General features: G+C 41.2%; 1 protein-coding gene across 5 annotated transcripts in view; it reads right to left on the minus strand.

Moving 5' to 3' along the window:
* SCN5A (sodium voltage-gated channel alpha subunit 5) overlaps positions 1-17,530 on the minus strand; it is a 221,594-nt gene that overhangs the window by 105,341 nt on the left and 98,723 nt on the right. For 4 of the 5 annotated variants that reach the window (XM_054058158.1, XM_054058156.1, XM_054058157.1 and 1 more), the window contains 3 exons: positions 15,097-15,498; positions 5,869-6,001; positions 2,542-2,780 (listed from right to left, as the gene is read on the minus strand). In XM_054058158.1, coding sequence (XP_053914133.1) covers positions 2,542-2,780; positions 5,869-6,001; positions 15,097-15,498 — 774 coding nt within the window. The remainder of the gene's footprint in view (positions 1-2,541; positions 2,781-5,868; positions 6,002-15,096; positions 15,499-17,530) is intronic. The other variant, XM_054058160.1, reaches the window with a different exon arrangement.

Consider the following 17,530-nt stretch of genomic DNA (forward strand, 5'->3'; position numbering starts at 1 on the left):
GCCATATTCTGATTATTGCCACTACCCACCTAAACCTTCCAGTCAGTGTAGGATGCTTCTCACTAAAGGCAGACATCACATCTGCAGTGTCTCTGCATACGCTCACTATAGCTGATGGTCACGACAGTCACTGGCCTCCAGGACATAGTTCACCTTCTCCAAAAGTAAATGACTTTCAAACATCACATAAAGTGTTCCTTAAAATTGTCCATTACTCTCCATTGACTTTAGAGAGACACAAAGGTAACTGGGTCAAACAGACTCCTACACGAAAATTAACTAAAGCTAAGAAAGTTGACTCCTACTTTGAGATACTGCAGCCTTATTTTTACAGAAATAAAGGGCTTTTCTTTTGTTTCCACTGTGAGTTTCTCAAATGCAAACATAGCATGGTGCACATTCCAGGGTACTCCAGACTTATCTAAGGTCCTCTACGATGTCCTGCTTCTTCCACTAGATTTTAGGGGCAATTCCACCATGCCATGGCTAGAGGGCTCATGCCTTCTTGAATACAGACTCTTCTAAAATTAAAAGGATTCTAAACACTAAACAGTAAAACACAGTAACTTTTAAATATAAACTCAGAGAAAGATGATTAAAGAAAAAGCTCCAGTTTTGTAGTAACTGCAGAATTATAGTGGCCCCTTGGGTTAACAAATTGCCTCTGGAAAGGCTTTTCTGCTGCCCCTGCAGCTTGGTTGTAGATCTGTCACTGCTTCTCCTTGGAGAAGTGCAGTCTCTGCTTACTTTGCAGCTCTCTCCCCGGCTACTCCAGCTTGCACATTAAAAGCTTCCCCATCAGCTACGCTTTTCTCCCTGTCCCCTCTGCCCTAGGGTTTACACGGGACCCAGCACATGCTGCTGGACAAGGCAGGAAGGCACAGTAGGACATACAAGGTCATACAAAAAATGTATCATAGGCGCCTTCCTCCATACATATCTATTACAATCAAATACCACTCTATTTCCCCCAAGATCTTGCCTTATTTTTCTTTTTTGGGTAATTTTTTTTTAACTTAAAAATTCACTCTTTGTCACCAAGAACTGCTGCCTTATCACTGCTTTACCAGAAATCCCAAATAATCCTCATTAACCTTTCTCTTATCTCAGTTCCTTAAACAGATACAAACTAGATACCTTTCAGGAACAGCACAGAAGCACCGCTTTAATGGTTAGTCATAATCTATCTGGACTTCTGTAAAGCCTTTGACACGGTCCCCCACAATACCCTTCTCTCTAAATTAGAGAGATATAGATTTGATGGGTAAACTGTTCGGTGGATAAGAAATTGGTTGGATGGTTTTATTCAGAGAGTAGTGGTCAATGGCTCAAAGTCCAGACGGAGATCTGTGACAAGTGGCGTTCCTCAGGAGTCTGTACTGGGACCAGTGCTGTTTCATATCTTCATCGATGATATAGATAGAGAGATAGAGTGCACCCTCAGCAAGTTTACAGATGACACCAAGCTGAGTGGTGTCATCCAGAGACCTGGACAAGCTGGAGAAGTGGGCCTGTGTGAACCTCCTGAGGTTCAACAAGACCAAGTACAAGGCCCTACACCTGGGTCGAGGCAATCCACTGTTTCAATATAGCATAGGGGAAGATGCAATTGAAAGCAGCCCTGCGGAGAAGGACTTGGGGGTGCTGATTGATGAGAAGCTCAATACGAGCCAGCAATGTGCACTCACAGCCCAGAAGGCCAACCGTATCCTGGGCTGCACCAAAAGAAGCGTGGCCAGCAGGGCGAGGGAGGCGATTCTACCCCTCTGTTCGTCTCTTGTGAGACCTCATCTGGAATATTGTGTCCAGTTCTGGAATCCTCAACATAAGAAGGATATAGAGCTGTTGGAACAGGTCCAGAGGAGGGCTACAAAGATGATCAGAGGGCTGGAACACCTCCCATACGAGGAGAGGCTGAGAGAGTTGGGATTGTTCAGCCTGGAGAAGAGAAGGCTCCAAGGAGATCTTATAGCGATCTTCCAGTACCTGAAGGGGGCCTACAAGAAAGCTGGAGAGGGACTTTTTACAAAGGCTTGTAGTGATAGGACAAGGGACAATGGCTACAAATTGGAGAGGGGCAGATTTAGACTAGACATAAGGAGGAATTTCTTCACCATAGGAGTGGTGAGGAACCGGCACAGGTTGCCCAGTGAAGTCGTGGATGCCCCATCCCCAGAGGTGTTCAATGACAGGTCAGATGGGGCCATGGGCAGCCTGATCTAGTGGGAGGTATGCCCTGCACATGGCAGTGGGGTTGGAACTGGATGATCTTTAAGGTCCCTTCCAACCCAAACTATCCTATGAGTCTATGAGTCGATGAGCCTATGATTAGAATATGTCAGTTTAACAAAAGTAGACCCTTTTCCTACCATCATTTCTCTTTGCTCCTAGAGGAAGGCGACTATCTGGACTCGCTTGACATGTCATATGCAAAACGATGCTGACAGTATATGAAAATGGAGTCTTCCCAAGCCACCACCAAAACTTTAAAAAGTAGGAAATACACTCCCCAGATAGCACTTCAAGTTCACGTTCACTTACCAAATTGCCTATGTAAAGCATGTGGTCAAACTCCTTTGTCATCTTGTAATGCTCCAAGGCCATGAAGAGCGTGTTCAGCACAATGCAAAGGGTGATGGTGAGGTCAGTAAATGGGTCCATTACCACGAACTTGACAAATTTCTTGATTAAAAGCCAAAGAGGGCAGCAATCCCAAATGAGAAATTTAACAGCAAAGTGGTTCCAGCAGGGAGGACATTTCTGGTGTGATTCCTCAAGCTCTAAGTCACAAGCAGTGAAGTAACAGTCAATTCACACTGAGTTATATGACAAAAGAACACTTAAAATGACTCATAACACAGAGGAAGGCTCCTGAATTACCCCAAACTTCTTTTTTTTGTAGGATAAAAATATTTCTGTCCTAATAGGATGGCAAATTACGCACTTTGGGGGTTTTGCCAGTTGACCTGCACTTAGCAGACAGTGACCTGTTCTGAAAGTAATAACCTTTTAAAAGTGTCACAAGTGAAAAGGAAGAATCACACTAAATATGTAAAATCCAGTATTATTTATAGGCTCCAATTTTTACTGTTTTCCTTTTTGGCAAACTCAGATGGAACCTTCATTTAATTTCGACTGGAATACGTTATCTTTGTTCCCAGTTAAAAGATGAAAGAGCTTAAATCCAATATTTAGAGCTGATTTAAGCACTTGAGAGTCAGAGCATCACTGGTTATCAACAGTTTCTGTTCTTCATGTGCGATCCAAAAAGGCATTAAGGGTCTGATTTCTTCTGATAGGCCCACAAACAAAATCAGAGGAGTGCATAAGTCAGTTTGAAAATGCTACTAAAGCTCCAGTGTGCTTTTTAAAGATGCTTTTAAAATATTACCTAAAATACAACTTTCATATGTTCATTTCATTTGACCACAAAAGAATTGAAATAGCTTCATAAGTATAATTTGCATTAAAAAGTGAAAAAGAAAAGCCAAAAAAGACAGCTAACATCTGAATGATAATGATTAGCAGAATTGCTTAATGCTTCCCTTTTCTGATTCCTTTACGGGCATGGAATGCTGCATAACGATTTTAGTCTATATAATTAGAACCTGCACTGATAACAGGAAAACTTCAGCCAAGGCTGTTATTTCAAATCAGTTTATAAACAGCCTGCTCTCTTAAGCCAGAACGTACTCTTTGTGTATTTTCCTTCATTGGATAACAGAAATGTGCTGTTAGGTGTCTTCTAGCAAGCTTTCAAAATATCAGATGATGTTTTCCATGCACAAGTTTTGCACAGATTTCTAGACTGCTCCAAGATCTCTGGGAAACCAAATTGCTCCCAAGAAATAACATCTTTCCAGCCTCCAAATAAAAGGTTTACAGGTAAGTGCCTAAATGATGTGCGAACCATCCGTATCCTAAACAATTTCAATGCCAAATCCTAGTTTTGCTTTTTTATTTTTTTTGGAAACCCAGCTCAAAGTAATAAAGGCTTTGGGGCAGTCACATCCTAAAGGACCTAATTTTCCAGTTAAATCCTGAATGCATCTGTCTATATCCATACTTCTCATAATCACTTCTAATCAAACCTGCTTATTCCACTGTTATTAATTTTGGGACTTCCATGATGGACACATATCAAACATATGACTCTTTTCTCCAAGGCTCCACACTAGAAACAAGTCCCTTTAAGTCCAGAGTGCTGCTGAAAGCGGTAGTTTAACCCCTCTCAGCCACATGCTGTTTCTCTATCGTTTTGCCAGTTTTTGCACTCCTGGACCTTCTGGGTGAGCTGGCTCTGCTTGTTCATCCAGACGACAACCAACAGCTTGTACAGTCAAATCAAACTGCAAGAACACAGCAAGGGAAGGAGAAAAGTACAACTGTCCTCTTTCGGTAGCAGCGATACGGCATTAAAATGGTTTAAATCAATCAAGAGCCCACATCCTTTCCCCACCATGGGTGACCTTTAGAAAGCACAACAGATCTAATAGTTTACTGAAAGACATCTACAAGAGGAAAAGTAAAATTAGACTCAACCACTTGTTTTTCTGCTACTTCAGATTGTTTTTTAAAAAATGGTCAGAAAACCACAATCAAAGTTGGTGTTGAAGGCATTTTTCTCCTTATTTTAAATGAAAAAACCTCCTAGGTTATTCCTTGTCTGTAAGGCTTTGCAGTGTCTGGGAAAAACAAGCAGATGATGACTACCCAAGAGACAAGAGTAGAAACCAGGTAACTAAAGGGGAAGGGACTTCTGGTCTGGCTGCTTCACACAGTTTGGTACAAATCATACAGCTACTACTACAGTTAAAGCCTGTGATACGTTTTATTCTGATTTGATATTCCTCTTGTCGTTAACAGGTGTTCAATTTCAATGACTAATCAAAGCCTGGGAGTTAGAAAACCTTTGATAAGGATTGAAACAGCTTTCACCTGTACAAGGCTAAAAATGTACATCCTCTGAGTTACTCTAGATGTGGTTTCTATTTCTGTGGTAAAAAGTAATAGAAAGTACCATTAAATAAATAAGCCAAAGTCCAGCTCAGGCCTTTTAGGCATCCTTAACACATTATAAAGAAGCAAATCAATCACAAAGCTAATTGCTAAAAACCACACAGAAAACAAATAAAACCTCTGCAGACTACACTAAACACTTCAATACATTGAAGTGATTATTTACCTATTAAGAATACAACTCTTTATTTATTTAAGCATATATATATATATATATATATATATATATTCTGGCTGCAGCACTGAAAAATATAACCACAGGGGATGGTAAAAAGCTGAGAAGGAGCAAGAAGGGCTCTGCAGTTACACTCTGGGGTGTCTCCAAAGAGCTAAGTCCAGTCCCTCTCTGTGAGAGACTTAAATTTCACGGTGGGTTTCATTTGAACCACCCACCAAACTGCCATGTCCCTCTAGCTGCTCTACAAGGAGCAAACTTCCCTCCCACACTGCTTGGAAGTTCTGCGTGTAGCTGGTGACTGCACACACCAGGCTTTGCATTAGCTCCAGAGAGATGAGATATAAATGTATGCAGAGTCACCCAAACAGTCTGGTGCTCCACTACCCTGCATCTTGGTTAGCCTTGTTTAAATTAAATGCAGAGGAACAAAATGTTACTTTGACTTTTTGATTATAAGGCCAGCGTTTTGTCAGAATTTCTACAATTGCATGGGTAAGTTAGTGATTATATTGCCTTCTGTTACAGCTTCAACTATATTGTAGGGGTTGCAATAACTATCTATAACGTCTTCCTGCAAAACAAGAGTCCAGTATTAGGATTTTTTGTATCGCTTGTTCGTGCCAGTCAACACGCATATGGCTTTGAGTTGGGGAAATAAAGACAAGTCTTACCTTCCAGGGCACTGGTGATGATGCTAACAGCGCTCACTGCCCTCTGCCTCTGAAAGGGTTCATCCGAGTGGTCCACAGAAGGGCGATGGGGCATTAAAAGCTGCCTCTTGCTTGTCTCGTCTGAGGGAGAGGTCTGTTTAAACAAACAGATTGGATTGGCAGGATAAAAGCCAGGTGGATACGGCGTAGCTTTTTCAAAATTGCTTAAGCACTATTTTTCTCATTGGAAAAATCCCAGTCTTACTGATTTCCCAATTAGACACATGCTGAAGCAGTACTGCTTTTGAAATGGCACTTTGAAGCCACTTTGGAAACTTTGCCCTGCCCTTTACCTGTAAACAGGTAAAAGATGCGAGTGAAAATAAAAAGATGTTTCTGATGCTGGAGAAACAGCAGTGCTGCTTTACCATGCTCTTTGCTCGTGAAAGAAGCTCTGCTTAATTACATTAATTATTCCATTATTTCTGAAATGTGTTAACTGTTTAATTATAGCGCTAGAAGAGGAAAAAGGGGTGTGGGTAACAGCTCCATTACAGGCTTCTGATATCATACCAAGCAAACTGACTCCTCAACACATGTTTTTTCTTGTTCTGAATCACTGCCAAATCTCAGGAACACATTGCTATTCTGCTGATCTTTGGTGTCCATGATTAGGGGAGAATATCAGCTTGTTTTTTCTCAGGAAAATGCAAAAAAATAACCCAAACTACCTAGTTCTTGTGTTTCTCAAGCAAAAGCTAAAAAAAAAAAACCAAAAAAAACCAGAAACAAAAAACCAAAGAAATTAAATACCAGAAAAGGAAAACTCCCAAACTGTCTTTGTTTATAGTTTCATTTTAAATTAGTTTTATACTTTTTGAAGGTCTGGGTTTCTGAAGTGAGCCAGAAACACAGTATAGCTGCAGACACACACTGTATTAAATGCTTCACCTTGTCAGCTCACAGGCACAAGACATTAAAATTTTTATTATTACAAGCTCCCACTTCATACAGACACAAATTCTGTGTGCTTTACTCCTCTAGCTCATCCACAGGCAGAAAGGTGGCAATTGAGGTGTAAGGATCTGGGAAAGCCAGGTTCAATGCCTTTCTCTGTCGCAGTCCTCCTGTTCGAGACAGTCTTGCCCAAAAAAATGTTTCAGCAGCCTCTGTCCTGCTCCTCCAAGCAAAGGCTCTGAGGTCCAAGACACTATGTATGCAAGAGAGATGCACTGTGGACAGATGGGTCCTGATGGCTCTTGCAACATAAACTGAGGAAAAGTGAAAGGAGAAGAAATCCCTATGAAGAGGGAAACTCCTGGTTTATACAGATGCCAGAGCAGCTGCTTTTGCTTCTCCATGGTCAAAGGAGCTAAAGGAATTGGATTCAGTCTTCTGGATCTTTTCTCATCATTTGGGTCTGAAATGGTTCTAACCACTCTAAGCAACAAACAGAATGCCAACTGAAACATGCCATAGGCAGCAGCTCCACAGCTCTGCCTGGGACATGCACCTAGAGGAACTCGGGAGACCTCCTTTTGGCCATTTCTCTATCAAAACTGCTCTTCAAGAAAGGCAATTTGGTGGTAATTGCAGGAACAAAGTACTGAAGCTCTATGAGCTGTCTTTCTGGAATGTGACCCCTTCAGGGCAAGGGATATTCCTTTGTCAGATGGTTGCAAAAGACAAAGCCACTCAGACACTGGTTGGTACTGAAAATAATAGCCAGGATACTGGTCCCGGGTCACTTCAGAGTACTGCAGATAAAAATACCGATCACTTAAAGACCAGAGAAGAGCAAGGACTTTTAAAGCAAGCACTTAAAACATTAGCTAAGCCATGAAAGAAGTAATGTTTCAAAATGGCTTTTTTTTTAAAAAAAAATGTTCTTTTTTGTTAAACCAATTAGGCTCATTGTCCATTGAGTCACTGATGCAGTCATCTCAAAAGAAGTGGTGCAATCAGAACCTATTCAAAGAAACTCCTACTTGGGCACAACATAATAAGAAAACACTCTATCCTTGGCTTAGGAGCTGGGAACAAGGAACAACGTTTTGATGCATTAGGTTGCTTGATTCCCTTCACCTCAAAATCATCAAATAAAAAACAAAGAAACAACAAATGTTTTATTAATGAAGAAAGCACCTACAAAATTGCATATCATTTGCACCAGTTTTGAGTACATAACAACTATATGGAACTGAAAGAAATTACTAGACAAGGAGATAAAAAACATTAGGGAGACAAATTTCTTAAAGAATAAACTAAAAGAGTAAAATCTAAGAAAAAGGAAAAAAAAAGCCAAATAAAACCCCAGCTCTTTCAGTTTCCTCTGTCTGTAGAACGAACTGTAAGAAAAACTCTAACTTCGAATTCTTCTGCATCATCTAACTCTTTTTACTGTATCATCTTCCCATCCCATCTGACCCAAAGCTTAGGACACACCAGCAGCATTCCTTTAGATAACCTCATCCCCAGAAGTACCAGTTTTCTGACTGTCAAGAAAAATACTATATTCCTTTTCACGCACGTATAAGTACTTTTGCAGAACTTACGGGCTGGTGGCCTTTATCTGAGAGCCACTTTTACTGACAGAGTAAAATGTACTCACTACAGAGGTAAAAAGTCAAAGAGAAAAAACCACTCAGAGATTCATTCTTCCTAGTTTTTGATTCAGCTAAACCATGTTTAAACCGTGTTATTCTAAACCAGGTTTGGCATAACCTTCATAAAAATAGCAAGGAAGTGACTTTGTTTCCAAGATTTTATGTGATATTCTCAGCTCAACAAGTTCTTTAAGTGACTTTATTTCTCTTTCCAGCTCAGCATCTTCAATCCTGCCACCTGTGCCACGAGAAGCAGTCCCGGAGACTTCAGGAGTCCTGCCGGAGTCAAGGGGACTGTGTACAGTGTGCCAACCTCTGGGTGTAAAAAGGTATTTCTGAAGGAGATGTGTGCATGGCTACTTCCTTCCTTCATCTCTGGAGGGGTGAATGGTGCCATTTGCTGCTGGATTGAGGTCAGAGCAAATGCTACTGTGTGTGGTAGCCACTCACTTGCCCAGCTGTGCATGCCCCTGCTGGAGGGCAGTCCAAAGCCCACTGCTCCCTGCCAGCTGAGCTAGGAGACAGTGCTTGTCAGGCAATGCTGGGCTGTAAGAAAAGCTCCTCTTGTCTTGCAGGAGGACCTGGTCTCTTTCCCAGTAAATCAGTAAGTCTATCACACAGTCAGCATACCATTTACTATAAAGTATTTTTCCAGGAAAGAAAGTTTCCACACAGACGAATTGCTTAAAATTATTGAAGTTACTTAGGGAAGTTTATGAGCTTTTATTCTTTGTAAAGGATACATACGTGAGTGGGTTTTATTATTATTTATTTTAGAACAGAGATAGCTAATAATCATGCAGGGAACTGGCAGGTTTTTCACTCTGAGATAGAGAGCAGTTCCAGGAACTGGACAAACAAGGCAGCATAAAGGGTACTGTCATTACAGAGAGGATATGCACTGGCACAGTTGTTCATCGTACTTATATTTCTATTAGAAATTAAGCATAGAATAACATCAGCCCCTACGGTTATGCAAGGAGTCTCCTTAGGATCCATATGAGAAATCACAGTGGAGGTAAACACAGGCACCTCTAGCAGGACAAGATTATTTGTATTGCTCTCTGATTGACTGGAAATGTTCCTCCTTTGGATTAGCTAAATTCTATAGGGACAATTATACTATTCAGTAATTTACATGTAAATGAGGATGCATAACACTGCCGAATTATTTTCTTCTGAGTGCCTTTAGTTGGAGCTATGTCAAAACTGTTACGTGAAGATGGACTTCGCGCGGCAGCATTTTAAAGACCACATTTGGGAATGGAGATAGATTTAATTTTCCTTGTACAGTAAAAATCTTTTCAAGCATAAAAAGAGGTGGACAGGCCACACCATGAACAATAGACTCAGTAAGGCACTAGCACAAATATTTAATGAGATTGAAGGTAACCATAAAAGCACGTGGCAATAAAAAGAAGCCATTTAATTTTGTGGATACTTGATTATTCAAAGAGATGCATTGTAAACTGAAACGGCTTGCAATATTTTTGTCAAATCTGAATGATTTACACTTAGAATGTGCTAAAGTAATGTTTAAAATGAGCAGAAACCAGAGCCACACAGCTCTCTGTGAGGCAGCAGCAGAGAGCCAGTTAGCTTTCATCCAAATGACTTGTTGGCAGCAATTTTTTTATGACTTATTTTGTTGACCTTTTCCTGAACATGGAAACTGCTAACACTTCGCCTTTTCACCAGTCCTATGGTAAAGCAAGAAGGGGAAAAGAGAAATTTAATCTCAAGGTAGATTTAGGACCAACAAGAACACCTCAAACCAGTGTGGTCAGGGAAACAGCTTTATACTTAGTGAGAACAAAAACCAAGGTTTTTTTTATTATTTTAGTATATTTTGATTAAAAAAGACCAAAAATTATCTAAAGATAAGCTTCTAAATCTCTTAAGGGCTCATTACCCAGTAGCTTGCATTCTGTCAAACTAGCAACTTGGCATTTCTAGTTTCCTAAAAGGAAAAAAAAATAAAAATAAGTGCAACCCAGAGGAAATTCAGGAAAGGTTGTATGTGCAAGAGGGAGACCCCAGGCAGTTCCAGCCTCCACCTCACTGCTCATCCCAAAGCCATGTCATGGGTGGTCCTGCTCTGCTGCTGGCTGATGGAAAGCTTCACTAAGTGTGTGAGAACAAAGCATTGGGGACCACCAGCTAACAGGCAGCTGCCCACTTGCAAACAACCACCTCCTCAGTCACTTGTCCGTTTCTCTGCCACTTCTAATCTCCAAACTAATGGAATGTCAGACTAAACTAAAAACCCCTTTGATATCCCTGCAGAGTTACAGAAATGGCTCCAGCTGGCTCTACAAGGGAAAGGAGGATGCTGCCATGTGTATTTTTTTAACCCTCAAGAAATTCTTGACAACCACAGGCGACATCTTACTCATCCTCACCAGATCCCATGGATAAATTGAGCACCAGATAGCAGCTCATTAACTTAATCCAATTATGTTCAAACAGATCAATACCTTGTGAAGTGAGATGTTATTTTAACCTCTTAAATAACTCAGAAACGCCAAGACACAATAGACCACATAGCTACAAATAAATAATAAAAGAATGCAAAGAAACATTAATTTGCAGAGTGCCCTGAAGATGCTTACATAGCATAGACTTTTTCTAAAAAGGGGAAAGCCCAAACTCACAGCAGAACAATCAACAGGAGTATAAAATTGTATCATTTCTCGAACCTCTCATTCTTCAGTCAAGTCCCTCAAAATTATGGCTTTAAGCACAGTCACCAGGTCCTGCTTGTGTCTTAGATTGAGTTAAGTTTGATGAAATCAGCAGCTGCACCATGTGAATAAAGCTGGTAGAAGAACAGGACCAGCCTTTATTTAGTCCTCTGCAGGATACACCAGAGATTTCCAGGAAAGTGACTAACATTTGCCATGTATTTATTGGGACAAGCTCCCTGCACCTCTCAGACTTGAACACCTGTTGCTCTTCACATCCAGATGAAGAATGTCTTACCCAGAGACACATTTGTGGACGGTGTTTGCAGATCGTACTTTCATATTATGGTCTTCACATGCCCTCAGTAGGCTTTTTAGTTTGAAAACTGCAGTGCAACCTCCTGCGCTGGCAAGGACAGCTCCCCAGTAACTCTGCCACCACTCCTTGTGGGCACTTTTATGTGGTATGGGAACATCAACGGGTGTAGCAAAGAGTGCATGGGTTCCCTACAGAGGATATGATGTCTCTCCTCTTGCTCAGACTGTGCACTGAAGCCACTGGTGATTTTGCAGGATCATTTTGATGCAGATGACTGCATGGACGGATGCCATTCTGCATGGACAAAAGCCATCCATGGCCAGTAATCCTGCTGAGCAGTCAGACTACTGCAGCTGACAAGACCTGTGGACCTAAGGACCATCCATTGAAAGTATCTGAAATCTCTCCTGTTTCACTAGCTGTATTTAGGGATTAGAGGGATGAGATGGAAACTGTTAGCACACTTGGTTTTTCATGAAAGCACACTCACGTCCATCTGCACCAAGCAGCTAAGGCCATCTCAAGAGCATTTGAAACTGGCCTTTTTTAGCTTACGTGCTCTTTTGTAGCCAAGTGCCAGGAGACTACTTCTCCTGGGACTTGGCTGGGAGCAGCTGCACAGGTGCCTACATGTCACCTCAGCAGCTATTCCCATGGTCAAACAGCCCTTGGGTGGGACAGGGGGTAGCAGTTGCAGTGACACAAAGACATGAAAGTTCTTCATTGTGGCCTTGCCTAGTTTTCCTGGGGTGAAATACTCAGGCTGAATGTTGCTAAAACTGTCAGGCTAAAATTCTCAGATGCGGCTAGTGATTCTTTGTGCTTTCCCTGGGAAACCTTTGGACGGCTCAGTTTGAAATCATCTGCTGAAACTATGGTCTATTTAAGGGCTGCAGGTTGGAAACTCTAAACCAGAGATAGATCTTGTTTGACGTTTACTCTGTCTTTGAAATCAGAAGTGCTCTTCCAGGCTTTCCCCAAACCAGCATTCAGCTGTCTCCCCCCTCAGTAGAAAACATACAGTTCTGTGTTACGCTCATCTGATACTACTGAGCATCACAGAGGGACCTAAACAAACGCATCTTCAAAACCTAATACTGTAAAACGCGTTTTGCCAGCCCCATCAACTCATACATTGCATTTATGAGAGAAACCCCACTTACACCTCAGGAAGCTGTAAGTCAAAGCTTAAAGCACATTACAGTGATGCCTTTTCATGGATATATTTCAGTGATGCCTTTTCTTGTTCAGGGAAGATACAACAGATAGCACAAGTGGGCCTTTTTTCACCATGGGCTTACACTCATACAAAATAAATAACAGTGGCAGGATCAGTGGGGTTAATGAGGTAATGTCAACTCTGCCCTGCAACATGTTTCTTTTGCCCTCCCCAAACATATCAAGAGACTATAAAAAGAACCTAGAGCTGCTGTCAAAGAAACTCAACTTCAAATTTTAATAAGAAAAAGGCAAAAATAATCAAACACAAAGCCTAGAAGTGTGTTAATTTACTTCTGAGCACACTAAAGTGTTGGATTTGCTATTTCCTTGTGCCTGTGACCACAGCTGAAAGCACACCTTTGTGTCCAGTGCTTATGGATCCTGTAGCGAACACATCTGTACAGCAGTGGGCTTCTTGCCAATTAGCTTCTAACTCCAGCTCACATTTTCTGGATAGATTAGATACCAAGCCTGTTTTGCAGAAGACACAACATCCTTCACATTGTATCACTGAACGAGCATCTGTTACTATAGTGTCTGGATGTGATTTCCTAGATGACCAGGAAACTGTCAAGTGAGCTCAGCCACCCGAGCCACTCAATTTTCAATATCCTTTTTTTTTTTAAAAGGCAGGAAGCTGGCAAATGAAAAGAAATGCCAGCAGAGCTCAAAGCCTCTCTGTCACCTCAGGGCCCAATCCTGTAAAATACCAATATTTCCTGTGAAAGGCTGAGTGCTCTCATGCTTTGTTAAGCTTTTTCTGACAGCTGGGAGAGCCTCAGCAGCTTTACTTACAGAGAAAAAGGGGACACCCACAGCTCATCTACTGAGGCTTCTACTTTGGTTAAGATTTTTTTTTAAATGGACGTGCAAACTCTTTCTTCCACAACTCCTTTAATGTACAGCTGGGTTTTTTTTTTTTATTTTTTGCACCAAGCTAAGTCCAATAAAATTCCATTATCTACAAACAGTGTTTCTGTTCTCAGCTGTCTAGAGACTGCTCTCAGGACTGCTCTTCTGTGTCTACAGAGAGTAAGAATGGTACTACCACAGCCCTAAATGAATGAAGGTGTGAACATCTGAAAAAGCAGCAACAGCCCCAAAACTGTCAACAAAACAGATAAGTCTCACACTGTGCAGCTTCCCACGCGCAGCATGGTTCCTCCTTTCATCTATAGTGTGAGAGTTTACTTGCAAGACTACTGGGAGTGCCTGGGTGGGTAAGAAAAAAATGCAATCCAAAGCTTGAAAGGGAAGAAACTGTCTGGCTCTAGAGAAAAAAGCTGCTTCTCAATTTACTGATAATCTGACACCACAGCTAGGATCCATCTCACTCACCTTTCTCTTCAGGAAATATCTTACCTAATACATGTTAGAATTGCATTTGCTTATTTCCCCACTAATATAACCCATTTTTAGCATCTTGTTACTCTGAATGGGTTTCATCTCACCTGACTTAAGACATATACAATGCAGTTATTCACCTTGAGTTCCTCTTGTAGTTAAAGTGAACAGAAAGAGGCACTTCTAAGGAGAGAGATTACTCTGATATATTTTAGATCTCTAAGATGAAATAAATCCTGCTCACACTGACCATAGTGATCAGACCTCCATTGCTTTAAAGACTGTTGGAAGTGATGAGCTCCAATGTATATCCTCTACATTAAAAAAGACAAATTCCCACCATATCAAACTGAAAATCTCTCCAAATTGCCCAACATTTGTAGCAGTTGTTTCCGAAACATCACCTAATGGTTTTCCAAGTGAATTTGTACATGGATCCTAATGGTATCAGCCTTTATAGTTTGATTTACAGCCTTAATAAATATTTTGCAGCAGTGGTGCTTTGCAACAAAAATCCTGGCAAAGTGCAAAAGGCTCAAAGTCTATTGATCATCTGCTGATCTTTCCTGGCTATTATTTGAACTGGATGCTAAAACTTTCTGGGAATGACCTTTGGTCTGCAAGAACAGCCCTCCACAAGCAGCTATACAGAAGACCAGAGGTTGGATGCAACCAGGGGGAGAAAATGCAGTCTAAAGATGGTAAGTCTCACACTGATACCTTTTAAAACCGTAATTTTCTAGCCACTGGACAATGTCAGTTATTCAAATGCCAATGGAAACCATCACCAAAAGATGTCCCTACGAGAAAATAAAATTCAAATCAAACCCAAGATTTAGGTATTTGCCTCCAGCCAACTTTGAAAAGTGTCACTAGAAGTCATGAACCTCTGTTATGCAGCACTACACACATGCTCTGTGGGAGTCACACCACTGTCTTCTCACCTTCCCTAGGATGCCGGTTCTGGGTTTCTCACTGTAGACTGCATATCACGTAAATCAATTACAGCAAACTCCAACAACATTTAGAAGGAAACAAGAGTGTGAATCACATACAAAAGTTATAAAGTACTCACCAGTTCGCCTGTCCCAGGTTTTTCCATAATAACTGGGGGAAGCAGTAACCCTGCAGGAGAAGTAGGGTCTGGGTTGAGTGCCCCGGTGCCTCCTCCTATCAGGGAAACCACACCATTGCAATCCACTGAGCTGTTCCTTTTGCCCGTCTGAGTGTAGTTGGGAGCAGTAGGGTGAGAACTATGGCTCACTTGACTTTGCACGCTTGGACGCCTCCCAGATCTTGGAATTAAGAGAGAGCCCCGGTGGCTTTCATTTTCCCCAGCAGTGCTGATCTCATCATCGGCAAAATCTGTTTCGGAGCCAGTGTCTCTGCCACGGAGTCGGAAACTGAATATGCTTCCGTGGCTGGTTCTGCGCTTCACCAAGTTTGCACTGGGACCATAACTAATGCCAAGGAGAGTCTAGAAACCCCCAGAAAGGAAAAAGGGGAAAGAGAAACAACATTTTGCAACATGTTTTCAGGAGTGAAGAAGGTCTGGGGAAAGCAGTAAATCAAGTGCTTCAGAGAAAGACAATTACACATGTCCAACCTTCACAAAGTTAAGACGTTGAATAGTCATTCCTAGCCATTAAGTATTTGTCTAATAATTCATAGTCAAAGATGTAATGAAATAGGAAGGGTCAAGGTGTCATCCACTTCCTTTGCTTCTACTCCCTCTGCTCAGTCTGATAAGTGCCAAAGGATCTAGGAAGGCAGCACAAGGAACAGAAGGCAGGAGCAGGGAAGGGGATCCAGCTCCAGTTTACCGCACTATCACATATCTTCATAACCGCTAGGGAAGGAACGTTGCAGTGGGAGAAGAAGAGATAAAGAAATAGGGCAGGAAATGAACTGCAGGGAAAATGAGAAGAAGAGGGAAGAAGAAGCAGAATACGACGGAAGAAGGTGATAAAGAAAAAAAAACAAAACAACAAAACAAGAATAAGAAGAGGGATATGGTTTATTAGTTTGTAAAATGATTAACCCAATGCATATGGCTTCTTTAAAGGGCTGGTAACCTCAGTACACAGCAGCCTCCCTCACATTCAAATATCATCCTTAATGATCCACTGTGATGTCAGCTAGTGAGAGTGCAACTCTGACAGAGCAGCAGCAAGATGTAGCCAAGGGCTAAATACACCTAAACCCTGGCAGAGTAAAAAGGATGTTCAGAAAATGCGTAAGGAATGCAAGTCTGTCCCCTTCCCTCATATCTGAACAGGAAATTACTGGAGTAAGATCATTTAAGCAGAACATACTTTGGTTGTTATGGCTTTTACGGAACTTTGAGCTTCTTCAGAACTTTCTTATGAGCCAAGGATATATGAAGAGAGGTCAGATCTCCACAGCATGCACCAGACAAATCCAATGAAGCCTGATTTCATTTCACATTGTAGCTTACACCACTGAGTTATGTAATGATGCCATTTTGTGACACCGGTACAAGGAAGAGTACAAAAAACAGGCCCCTTCTAACTAAAATGAACCCGTTTCGATTGCTACCAAATTTTAACTTGTCAAAAAATCCGTTCCTGGGTTTCCATGGTACAGTCATTGAGACTGATTTCTGATGGCAACAGACTTCCAGCTGCTCAGATTGCTTCTGAATGATGACTCAGCCTTACTCCCTCCAACCATGCCAGACACAGCCTCCCAAAGAAGATACTATCAGCTTTGAAATGTGTCTCCCATGTTCCTCACGCTTCTGACATCCAGGGGCGAAAAGTGAAAACACGAAATATTAATCTAAGAAACAAACTGGCAACGCACAGCTCTGACCCGTTGCATTACGGTGCATGGTGTCCTAAAACCCATCCAGAATGAAGCAAAAGAGCAATTCTAGCTTTAATAAAGGTAGAAATTTGTAATGCAACCCACTCAACCAGCGAGACAAAAAGAACTATTAGATTAAAAAATGCATGTCATTTATAGAAATACAGCTCTGTGTAAATTTTGTGAGCTGAGGAGTCATTAATTGGTCACATTTACTTACATCACTTACATGTTTTCTATGAGCATTTTACGGCTGCCAAATATCCCTAAATTCACTGACAACAAAATATAAAAAGACTTAGCCCATTACACGGATATTCAAAAACACAAAATAAACTGATTTAAACTCTGCCCTCAGTTAAGCAATCTGAAGCTATTTATGATCATTATACATATAGCATGTGCAGATTCATATTCATGCATGTCAGTAACATTTGCATAAAACCCTATTTAGCAACAGCCTTACTCTATTTTCTTTCCCCTGCAATAGAAAGTAGAAACAAGTGCAACAAAGTTTTGACTTGAAGGCAACTAGCAAAGGAATATAAAAAATGTTAATAACATCTTTGTATAGCTTTTAAAAAGCCCTCAGAGAGAAGTTTGCTTCTTTTTTTGCTCCTCTCTTTTTAAGCTTTGCACATTTCTTCTAAGAATTTTTTATCTCTAGTAGGGATAGGATA

This window comes from Cuculus canorus, chromosome 2 (genome assembly GCF_017976375.1).
Source record: "Cuculus canorus isolate bCucCan1 chromosome 2, bCucCan1.pri, whole genome shotgun sequence".
Taxonomy (NCBI): Eukaryota; Metazoa; Chordata; class Aves; order Cuculiformes; family Cuculidae; genus Cuculus; species Cuculus canorus.